The 12,406-nt window shown below is 35.8% G+C and overlaps 1 protein-coding gene across 1 annotated transcript in view; it reads right to left on the bottom strand.

The window, feature by feature from the left end:
* Positions 1 to 998: 998 nt before the first annotated feature.
* POC5 (POC5 centriolar protein) overlaps positions 999 to 12,406 on the bottom strand; it is a 32,216-nt gene continuing 20,808 nt past the window's right edge. Inside the window, exons 9-12 of the mRNA XM_036280102.1 lie at positions 11,884 to 12,037; positions 8,157 to 8,395; positions 4,012 to 4,188; positions 999 to 1,303 (exon numbers count right to left, since the gene is read on the bottom strand). Coding sequence (XP_036135995.1) covers positions 1,160 to 1,303; positions 4,012 to 4,188; positions 8,157 to 8,395; positions 11,884 to 12,037 — 714 coding nt within the window. The 3' untranslated portion in view covers positions 999 to 1,159. The remainder of the gene's footprint in view (positions 1,304 to 4,011; positions 4,189 to 8,156; positions 8,396 to 11,883; positions 12,038 to 12,406) is intronic.

A 12,406-nucleotide genomic window follows, 5' to 3' on the forward strand; every position in this document is an offset into this window, starting at 1 on the left:
CAGGGTGGATCTAATACTCTTTTAAGACATGACAAGATACTTTTAATAATTTAAAAATGCTTTGGTTTGCCCCTTTAGGAAATGGGATATCTCACATTCTCTGATGTCCTGTTAACAATGTAAGGTCATAAGAAACTGTTTCCTGTAATACAATTAGAGCGTAGAGCTAGGTCATATTAAAAATGAAAGAGGCTTCAGATTATTAAATCCATCCATTTCTGTTAAAGATACGGAAATTGAGGCTCTAGACAGATTTTTCAGAACCTACTCATCTTTATGTAACCCATAAGTACTTTAACCCAGGCAGCCAGCAGTAAAACCAATAGAAGCCTGGTCTGTCTCCTTGATTAGTTTTGCCAGGTGGTTTCTTTCTGTTGGCCAGCCATGGAAAAGTCTCTACCCAGGCTTGGAAGATTTGCTGAGTTGCCCAGGGCTATACCACCACAGGACACTGTTTGAATGTTCAGAGAGAACAATATGGATTTAAAACTGTACAGTTTCAAGAGACAAGGAAGAAGAGCAGAAATAGGATCACTCTAAGAGGAAAATTTCTTCTAATGCTTTTGTAACTGTTTTCACGCTGATAAAATTTTTTCCCTTTTAACATTAAAAATTATTCATAGATGTTGCCATTTCCCCCTATTTTTAATTGTCAGAATACTAGAAAATGAAAACAAATATACGGCAATTACATAAAACTGTGATAAAAATATCATTACTTTTGGTCTTTATCTTTCTCATTTAAAAATAAAAATATCTTAATTTCTATTAGTTTTAATACATTTTAAAATAAACTCTTAAAGTTTACGTAGTAACAATGGAATGATTTAGCCTTTTGGAATAATATAGAGAAAACAGGATTTATATACTTTGATGATATAATCAGCCACAGGCTGAAGCTATTAAAAAATATAGTCCAGTTTCTTTTATTTTAATTTAAAAAAGTTTTACTTAATTGCTTAAATTAAAAAATAACATTAAAATAATCTTACATATAGTTACAAAGGATGGTGTGGCTTTAAAAAGTCTCTTGTAATTTTGAAAGATGAACATGATGTATCCATGATGTTCTAAGAATATGGAAAAATTAGAAACGAAAGACTTCTAATTCTTGGTAAAACCAGATGACTTAAAAAATCTTAATGTGAACATTTTCACTTTAGTCAACCACTTTGATGGAATGAACACTTGTGAGAGACTGGGTGTGAGCTGATCTGGTTCCGAGAGGTCTGGAAGCTGAGGTAGCACTTTCAGGATGAATAGTCCGGGAGTATTTTGCTGCAGCAGCCTGAGGAATGGTTTGCTGAAAAGATGAAAATCTGTTTAAATAATCCCATAAAATTATCATTTTATCATTTATAATTTAACTCAACATTTGCTAAGTGTCAGTGGATACAAGTGATGAATTCGATGAAGTAGCCAGTGCAACAACCAAGATGTCCTTTTCCATAAGGAACCCACAGCCAGTCAGACCGATATGCTCAACAGCCACAATCCTGTAAGAGCTGTATTCCAGGGGAGCACAAAAGCCATGGGAGCCAGGCATGCGTCAAGGAGGACTCAGCTGGATGGAATCTTGTAATGTTTATACAGGCTCAGTATAGAAAGGAACGCTGGGTGTTTGGAAGAAGGCCTCCCCCTCCCCAAACCTTCCCCTCTGCTAATTCTATCCAACTTCCTCCTCTCTCTCTCTGTATTTGACTGATAATACGTGGAGTCCAGTCCTGGGGAACATGCGGGAAGCCCTGAGGAATCCAGTATGGTCCTTGCTTCAAACCAGCGTAAAGCAGGTCCCTCATACTTCACCTGGGAGCTGACTAAACCTTTTATGGTCACACATGAGGCAGACTTCTCAGAGGCCTGGTGCTCCTCAGTCCATGCCACTGACTAGCACAAGTAGGTTGGTTCTCATTAGGGTCTTCCACTAAGAAAAGTCGTCTCTAAAATATTTGAGGTAAAATTATATTTGACCAAAACATTCACTATGTATTTCAAAAGCTCTGTGATATAGCTATGCGGGTCTTCATTGCAGATTCTGTTTTCTTCTTTAAAGAATTGGGAAAATAACCTCCTTAAAGTATTTTATGTAAATATTTCTTTGTACATAAACTGACTAGGTAATCATTACAGATGGGAGATGTTCTCACCACTGCTATGAAATTTTACTCGCTAACCACCTAATCTGACCTGGTTGAAAGAGGTATTTTTCCTTGGGGAGGATGGGCAAGAGGAACTGTAGAAATAGATTCACGTGACCACTGGTATCATGATCTACAAAATCCAGTAGAGAATGAAGTAGCACCAGGAGCAAGCAATTATCCAGCAGATGGGGCTAAAGTGTCAGAGATCTGACTAGTGGTTTAGTAGTAGTAACTGTTTCTGGTAGTTCTGGATCTTGATTCCTGGGAAAAAGGAAAAATTGTACAGAGGACCACCATTGTGTCTCTCACATAATCCAAATTAGGTAACAATGGGTAACAATTAGGTAAAATTAGGTAACAACGTTTATGGCGTTCTAACTCATGGTCAGTTCATTATTGGAGAAGTACTACACATGCTGAGTTAAGCAAAGGGCAGTTTGGGAGATAAACATCAGAAACGGGTTATAAGAATTTAGTTCCTTATTTTTCTTCTGTAAAATATGAATTTCTATTGTTAATCAAAAACAAAGGCTGTCTAAATTACAAATAAACACGTGTGTTCGCTTTAAAGCCTTCTTCATCTTAGTGGACATCTTTATATACATTGTAAGTGCTGATAAATAGAAATGAGTTCATTTGTTCTCATTTTTGATTATCTCACATATTCAAAAATATACAGAGAAGTCATCTAAGAACTTTCTGTCCAGTTTCTGAAGGCAACAGTAATCTTCCACCCCCATGTCCTGTCTGGACTGCATGCCTCCATCTTACTCTTCCACTTCACTGTGGTCACACTTCACCTGAGAATAGATTTAAATAATCCAGCTTCTCGTGATTTAATCTAGTAACCAAATAATGATTTAAAATCACTTCGTATATCTTTTTTGCCAATACTTATTAACATAGTAAGTAGAAAGAATGTTGTCTAATATTGAGAATTTATATAGAGGGCATTCTCTTTGAAAACCAATCCTGTTTCTCTTTAGGGATATGTTCTTGTAACTTGTAAAAATTAAACATTTTGAGGTAATTGTTGATTACATACAGTTATAAGAAATAGTAGAGGTATCCCTGTATCCTTCTTTAGTAATTTAAATTAAATTAAATTGTTTATGGTTTTACAGCTTACAAAACGCCTTTCTACAACTCATTTAATTTTCACATTATCTTGTTTAATCCTGCATTCTGACAATAAACCCTAGGAGCTAAGTACTCTTATCACTCCCTTTCTGCCTAAGAGAAAAAGGAGGCTCATGTATTTTACTTGTTTTGTATCTGATCACAAAGGCAGTATGTGGAATAATTGGGGCATTATCTTGGGGTTTTTTTTTGTTTTTTTTTTTTTGCTTAATTTCCATGTACTTTCCTTTATATCACATGAATTTATTGCAATTTGATTTTTTTTTCCAAACTAGAAATATGCTGATAATTATACTGAAAAAGGGGAAGAAGAATTTAAAATAAGGAGCAAAAGTTAAAAGCTATAAAAGTATGGAAGTGTTTCTTGTAATAAAAAACCTGCTATATGAACAGCTAGTTAATGAGTCAACAATTTCTGCCTCTTTTTTAAATGAATGAAAAGTCATTTATATATATTTACTGTTCTGACCACTGACACACTGGCTTACTTTTTATATTTGATCATTTTTATATGTTTGAGAAGAAACAATTGTTTCTGAAATTAATTTCCTAAAAGAGGAAAGGCATACTCAGGGCAGGTATGATAATTATAAGCACAGAAGACATAATAGTAAAAGGCAGAATAAGAACCAGTTATTATGAATGTTGATCTCTTCAACAAGTTACTTCAGTGTCTACTAGTCTATAAGTCCCAGGACAAAGATTTTGACAAAATCAGATGTGGACTCACCACTGTGACTGGATGATGTTTTTCCACAACAACTGAGCTCATGGGAGGAGAAACTCCCATTATAGCTAAACTGCTACTAATTCTATTTTTTGAAGCAAAATCACATCTTCCTGTGATCCGGGCTGTAATTGTTCTTCCAGCTTTCTGCTGTGCAGATGTCACAACTCTGGGTACATACTGAAAAAGCAAAGAAATATCCAGTTGGTAGAAAAATCCATCGCAAAATTTATACTACTTTTGATTCTATAACATATGAAGAAAATACATAGGTACCTAAAATAATTGTACATTAAATCAACTTTAACGTGGAAAAAAAAAAACGAGACAAAAATCACAACATAAAACTGAGTACTGCAAAGCATCCCTTTAACTTTGGTATACCAACAATTTTATAGGACTTCACAAACTTTAAAAATCTTTTTGTTTAGAAATAATTAGAGATTTATAGGAAGTCGCAAAGACAATGTAGCGAGATCCTGTGTAATTTTCACCCAGTTTCTGGAAATGATTACGTTTTACATAATTATAGGATAATTATGATATCAAAAACAAGAAGCTGACATTGGTACAATGCCTGGGTATAGTTCTACATCACTTTAGTTCATGTGTGGATTCCTGTCACTATCACAGCAATCAAGGTACAGAACTATTCCAGCACAATAAAGATCTCCCTCCTGCTCCCCTTTAGTCAAATCCATCTCCCTTCCCCCACCATCCCTAAACCTTGGCAACCAGTCATCTGTTTTATGAACTCTTTTGATCCTTATGCATAATTAATATCATTATTACACACAAGCTTTTGTGTTCTGCCTTTTTTATCGCTTTGTTAATATACTTTTTTCCCCCCATGAATAGAAAACTACAATTTTTGAGAGATTTTAATACCAACAAACTACAGTTTTTCTAATTATCTGTTCTTTCTCTATTTAGCAAAGTTTTGTAAAAAAAGGATTCCCCCTTTCTTTTGAGAATTATTTCTGTAGAATATACTGCAAAAAAATGCATTGATCAGATCAAAAGGTAATGGTAGCTTTTACTGCTTACTACTGGACAATATTCCATAAAAAATTACATTTACATCAGCAGTAATACATATGTGTACTCAATTTTTCCCACTGTCAACTAATTACATTAGCTGGGCAAAATCAAAAGGAATAAAAGAAAGGGAATTGACATGTTCTATTTCTATCACTGTCTACAGGCAAGTTACTCTAAGCCTCAGTTTCCACATTTATAAAATGGGAAAGCAGCACCAACCACCTAATGATACCCTTTCATTTTCATTCAGATGAAGAGTAAGTCAGAAGACAAACTACTAAATAGCTTAAAAATACAGTTGAAATCCCTCAATTATTCCAAATGGAGTTAGAAAAAACAAAGTGCCATCTATTGTTCAACCTCATGAACTGCAATATATTTGCTTGTGTAACTGCCTAATGTATTTTTTTAAACATTTCCCAAATGAAATTCTGACATTTTATTTAACGTATTGAGGATGTGTGCGGAAAGGAATTTTACAAATGAGGATATTATTGCAGTAGAATGGTAATCCTCCTTTCTCCAGTTATTTGTTTCCCAGATCTCTGCAGTTTACTTTCTGTGTACACACCTCCCTTTAGTTACTGGAAATACTGAGGAAGACTGGAAAAAGTTTTGAATGTTCACAGGAAGCTTCTGTGATTAAAATGGAGAGAAAGATAACCAGGCTGGATCACAAATCTCTCTTCTTTTCCTGTTCCTAACAATGATGGTTTCACATTAGGTAAGTTATCCAACTAATATACAGGATGGGGCCAAAGTAGGTTTCCAGTTTTGAGTACACGAAAAACAGAGTTTATTCTTGTATTATTATTATTTAATTATTGTGTTGTTTTCCATACAAACAACTGTAAATCTACTTTAGCCCCACCCTGCTTTAAAAAATTATTTTTCTTCATTAATTTTTAGAGAGAGAGAGGAAGGGAGAGGGAAAGATAGAAACATCAATGAGAGAGAACATCAGCTGGCTGCCTCCTGCATGCCCCCCACTGGGGATTTGGCCCACAACCTGGGCATGTGCCCCGACTGGGAATTAAACCTGCGACCTCTTGGTGCATGGGTCAACGCTCAAACACTGAGCCACATCAGCTGGGCTTGCCCCACCCTACTTTTATTAATTATTGTATTATTTTCCATGTGAACAACTGTAAATCCTACTTTTGTTATTATGGTTATTTTTAAAAAGAAGAAGACAGCCCTGCCTGGTTTTGCTCAGTGGTTGGAGTGTTGGCCCTTGGACCAGAGAGTTGTGAGTTTAATTCCAGTCAGGGGCATGTACCTTGGTTGCGGTTTGGTCCCCAACCCTGGTTGGGGTTGTGAGGGAGGCAACAAATCAATGTATCTTTCTCACATCGATGTTTCTCTCTCTCTCTTTCTTTGTCCCTCCCACTCTATCTGAAGATAAGTAGGAAAATATCCTTGGGTGAGGATTAAAAAAAAAAAAAGACATATTGAGGTGAATCTGAGTATTATAATTTATAAGGAAGGACAAAACTAGCATTACACTTTGATTGATTTTTTATTCTCCTCTCTCCCTTGCCCTAGAGGCTGTACGTATGTCAGTGAACTTGAATGTGTATCTGTTTCTGAAGGGTTAGATGCAGTTGGAGGGGTAGGGAAGAAGAAGGGTTGTCTATACAATATTGTGTTTTTCAAGTTTCAAAGACTTCAAAATTATCTCGGGTGATCAAATTATTTTAAAAAGTTAGTAACAAAAAGAGTGGTAAGCACACTCATTCATTCAGTTCTTCCCGTGCATTTTCAGATTTACATATAAATGCAGATCGTAAATGATGTAGTCATATTTTAAGAAGGGAATTTTGAAAAATCTAGTTCTTGTGTGCATTATCTGAATATGCAAAGTAATGAGAAACCAGAAATCTGTACAGGTTCACACTTCAAAATGTGTAATCATGAAATGTAAACACAGCTGAACATACTTATATTTAGAGTTGAATTTTAGTGTCTTACTTCTAAGTTAAAGCTCCCTCACACATTCACATTTCTCTTAACAGCCATATTTTCTAAAACTTCTTTGAATTAAGAGAAAACATGATAAATAGCAAAACTCAATATATTTTCCCCTAAAGTTAGTAGTTCCTAAAAGGCAGAAGAGTTCAAGTCAGCTGGAATACTAAAGATGACCAACTGTCTGGTTGATTCTGAGCAATGGCACCTTCTGATGGCCTGCCAGGGGGCCTGTCAGACCTAAAACCTATTCTGCCAGCATCTTTCCTCTCGGGTTAGTGGTTAGGGTGGGGATGAAGAGGGAGACAAGCAAATCAAAACCATCTCGGGACCTTTACAGAATTATACATGCCTTTGTGCCAAGCTAGAGGAGGGAAGGGTATAATGGTTAAAAAACAAACAAACAAACAAACAAACAAACAAACACAAAAACCCTGCAGAGGTGAGTCTGATAAGCCTGATTTGTATCCCTACACCTTTCTCTCTTGAGAGACACTGAAGAATACAGGTTGAACACCAGGAAGCGGAAGAGTCAGAACCATGACCTGCTCTGTAACTCTTATCATATTAATAGCATAGTCAATTTCACTTCAGGCCAATGTTCTTCCTCTCTAAACACTTCTCTAATGGTAACTCTAGGAAAAACTATTCCTATCTTCATTCCAATTATGAATTAAAAGTTAAAACCTAATCAATTAAGATGGAGTTACTACAGAGTAGTAGTGTTAATGATATGTCTGTATCCAGGAAAAGAGAAAGCTGTAGTTGAACAGAAAATATATAAAACATACAAAAGAGCCATTAACCTACTAAGCCCTTGAATATACCCATGATTTTTCTTCAAAATTAAAAACAACGAACTCTAAATTTAGATCTTTTTTTTCTGAATAGTTTTTGAAAAATGTAAGATGAAAAAGTCCTACATTTTTGTTCAATCATCACTACTGTAACAGATCTTTCAATAGAACTCAAAAATTAATGTTTTTTTAGCCACTGTGTATTAAATATTTTCTGTGACTTGGCCTAAAACCGTATAGGTTTTTTCTCCACAAGATAACATGTTCTGAGTTCAAAATACCCAATGTACTGACAAGCTGGGAAACCTTTCCCACGCAGGCGCCTGCAGGAACTGTACTAACCGTGTCTTCTGGTGCAGCAGGAGCTGTGGGCCCGGCACCAGCAGAAACAGAGGAGGCGGAAGCAGCCCCGGCGGAAGTGATGGAAGTGGCAGAGGGAAAGGCAGCAGCGCTGGTCACTCCCATGGTCGCTGCTGACAGGGACGGTGCTGGTGCAGCTGCTGAGGGTATGGGAGCCGAAGGATCCAAACGAGCAGGATGTTCTTTTCCTTGAACGCCAGGCCCATAATCTTCCTTTTGGTCTTAACAGAAATGTAGAAATTTGTCATATATTGGATACAATGTTCAGTTAGTGTGTCAGTATTAACTGGTTAATGTCAGCATTAACCACTGAAGACTTCAGAACAATTCCTTCAACAGGTGATAGCTCATGAATGATTTGCTCTTAAAAGATAAAAATAAATTATGTACTCTGCTGGAACTTCAGTTAAGTGTATTGCCATCACAACCATTACAATAATAAGGTCACATTGAGCCTAAGGATCTATGTCCTTTCGTTATTTCATGCAATTATCCTGGTAAATGGCTTGATATTTCAATCTTTGGAATAATTTTGTGATATCACCATACCCTCTCATTTCCTTCCATTACTCCTATCCTAACGAAAGCAATGTATTTTTTTAAATCCTCATCCGAGGATATTTTTCCATTTATCTTCAGATAGAGTGGGAGGGAAGGAGAGAGGAAGGGGAAGAGAGAAACAGAGAAACATCAATGTGAGAGAGACACATGGACTGGCTGTCTCCCACACAGCACGACCAAGGCCGAGGACCAAACTGTAACTGAGGTACATGCCCTTGACCGAAGTCGAACCTGCGACTCTTTGGTCTGTAGGCAGACGCTCCAACTGCTGAGCCAAACTGGCCAGGGCAAGCAATGTATTTTTATTTTTTAGTTTTCAGCAAATAATAATAAACCAATAAAGTTTGACACTAAAAGAAATGAGCTCTTGCAGGTTATGTAAGTAATGAATTAAGAGCATATTTGCACACTTAACTGATTTTAGTGACACACATATAATTAACCTCCCCTTGAAATTGAACCTTAAACTTAGCTCACAGGAGTAAGTAACATCAGCTTCCAGAGAAGCTAGGACGAAGGGTCCTATTTTAGATTTTTCCCTCCCAGTATTAGAATTTGGTTAAAATTTCTACTTAAAACTTATCTATATGATACCAAAGTCCAGGGTGGGGGTTTTCAGAATATCTGAAAAGAGTAGATAAACCTATAAACAACATAATTTTCTATGTTGTCCTCTTTCCATCTAGAAATCTGGACTTTTGTGTAAGTCATTTTCTTAGACTACATTTATATAAAATATATAAACTTTATTAACAAAATTTAATGAGGATTTTAAAATCATTTGATGAAAGGGATTAATTCAATATAAATCACTGCTCTTGCTTTGAAATCAACACACACACAGGTTTAACATGTTTTTGATAGAAAGTGATTCTGACTCTTTTTAGGTGGGTTGTAGACTGTATCAGATGTGGGATCAGTCCACAGGTCAGTTCTGGCCAAGGCACTCCCTGTAAGAGAGGCAGGTGACCAACTCTTGTTAATGTGGGTGGAGTATACAGTTCCTGTTTGTCAGATAACTGTAAGTTTTAATAATTATTCTTGCTTTAACAGGGATAATTTTTTTTCAGTTGTGAAGTATTTTTCTACTCTTCCTAAAATTGCTTTGAAAATGGGCAGGTATCATTTTAAAGGCCATTTTTATTGTTACATATTGCCTTCTTCATAGAAATGCCTAATTTACAATCTATAAGATTTAGGATATTACACAACATGAGATGCATTGTATATGGTGAATAGCAGAAAATCAGGACAAATAAAAAAATCAAATTACTAGTTTTGTTCTAACAAGACAGATGCATAAGGAACATTGCATTATTAAAAACTGCATTATAACAAGCAATTGTTTTAAGGGAAGGGGGCCAGATATAATTTTTTTCTTGTGAGAATTAATAGTTGTTATTAAAATGCCACAAAACCTAAACATCACAGAGCAAATCCAGCATTAGATTACACTGAACTTTTGCCTTTGGTAGCTCCCCTAACACTGTTGCTTACTGTGTGTCTTCTTATTCCTGTTATCTTTATCCCTCACTGTTATGACAAAGCACAAAGCCACTCAAAACAGTTGGGTTCCCATAACTTGGCATTAGCTATAGAAGATGGCAGATGTAAAAGCAACAGGAACAAAGCAAATCATGTTGAATAATTATCAGAATACATTTTTCCAAATCCTGTTATGGATGTTTGCCTGTAGGAGACCGAACTGTATTTGAATTTAAAATTTAAGATGGTCAATTTATAAAAGTGGCAAAACACTCTGTACTAAGTCAATTCACAATGTTCAGAAGTAGGTTATGAAAAACAGGTTACTTGTAATTACCAAGTTCTAATAATAATTTGTCGGCTTACTTGTGAAACCCAATCTCTCTTCTAAATAGATAATTAAATTCTTCAATTTAATACATATAATTTCTAACAATTAGAACTGAAAGCAAACTATTCTATTACTGGTGGTGGTGAGTCTGTTTTCAGCACTGATACTCAAAAGACCATTTATTAGAGAAACTAAGCACATTTTGGGGTCTTGGGGTATCAGTAAGATAAACTATTTAGCCTTGATAATCTATAATTCTAAATTTCTAGCCTACAGAGGCCACATACCCCAAGTGTTTCAGAGAGAAAACAATTTGCCTTACCTCACTGTTAACCACAACATGCACAATTTAAATAATAAACGTTTGTTGATGCTTTAAAATGAGGGCACAACAAGCACAGAGAAGTTATTCACTGAAATGAAATCATGTTAATGACGTTACAAAATGAAACTGTCTCCTTGGTAAGTTAACTGTGAGTCTTAAACAGGATTTTTCTAAGGAACACTGCAAAAATGTTTGTGTTTTGTGTAAACCTGGGAGGCCAACTTGAATGAATGAAAACTGCAGTGATTATAGCATACTATCATCTTACATGCTGAAGTATTTTAAAAAAATGTCTTCAAGTATATTTCACTGCATTCCCACAAAAACCCCCTATTAAGCAGGGAAAGGTTTACAATATCTTCTTTGTTCAGAGAAGAAAACTAAAACCCAGTAAGGAAAACAGGCCTCATTGTAAATTGGTGGGAAAGTATTCTTGTCATGTGCTCTTGCAAGCCACACCGATGAAACTGACACAAACAACTTAGACCTGAGCTGATACCTGGACTTTTCTTGGAAAAAAATAAATAAATTTTTTTTTTTTACTTCTATAGATAGTCCTGTATTTATATCTGTTGAACATGAGTTTTAGTTGTGGTTTCTCTTAAACTGGAAAACAAGCAACTGGGAAACCATGACTAGGTAAGAAATATTTCATCAACAAAATAGTCCAAGGAATTTGGCTACACAGGAAGAAACAAAAATAGAAGTTTTTCACCTAAAGGCATTATAATTATTTAAAGAGCCTTAAAAATGTTACACATTCAAAGCATTATTGTAACAATGAATCTAAATACATAAGAGTTGACAGTTTATTTATTCGGATCTAAGATACCATAAGTAACCCTGAGTGAGTGAATTTAAAACTGGATACACCACCAGGAAGTTAAAAATACTGTGCCTGGATGAGACATATTCATTGCAGAAAATTAGTACTGTAGACCATACCAATCCCTGAAATCACAAATCCTTTTTGAAAGTAGGCAGAGAATCTTAAGCAAAACACTAACCTGTATCATTTCTGTTTTGAAATATCGTCATGGCTTCAAGATTTAATGCACACACCCCCCGCATGAAAGCTTTCTTCATGGAATCTTCGAAGTGCTCTTTTTCATGCTGCATTCTTTGGATCTCAGCTTTTGCATTTTCTAAAGCTCCAGATAACTAAAATAAAGAGAATTAAAAAATATATAAGATTTGTGATACAAGGAAGAATATTATTTATTGTTCAAAAGTAGACTTAAACTGTGAAGTTATTTTTAGGTGAAAAAAATTTTTTTTTATCCTCCCCCGAGGATATTTTCTGATATTTTGTTCAGACAGAGTGGGAGGGAGAGAGAGAGAGAAACATTGACGTGAAAGGGACACATCGAGTGGTTGCCACCCACACGACCCAACCAGGGCCAGGGCCAAACTGCAACCGAGGTATGTGCCCTTAGCGGGAACCGAACCCAGGTCTCTCCAGACTGCGGGCCAATGCTCTAACCGCTGAGCCAAACCAGCCAGGGCTTAGGTGAAATATTAAAAACACTT

The sequence above is a fragment of the Molossus molossus genome, unplaced genomic scaffold (genome assembly GCF_014108415.1).
Source record: "Molossus molossus isolate mMolMol1 unplaced genomic scaffold, mMolMol1.p scaffold_m16_p_3, whole genome shotgun sequence".
In the NCBI taxonomy this organism is placed as follows: Eukaryota; Metazoa; Chordata; class Mammalia; order Chiroptera; family Molossidae; genus Molossus; species Molossus molossus.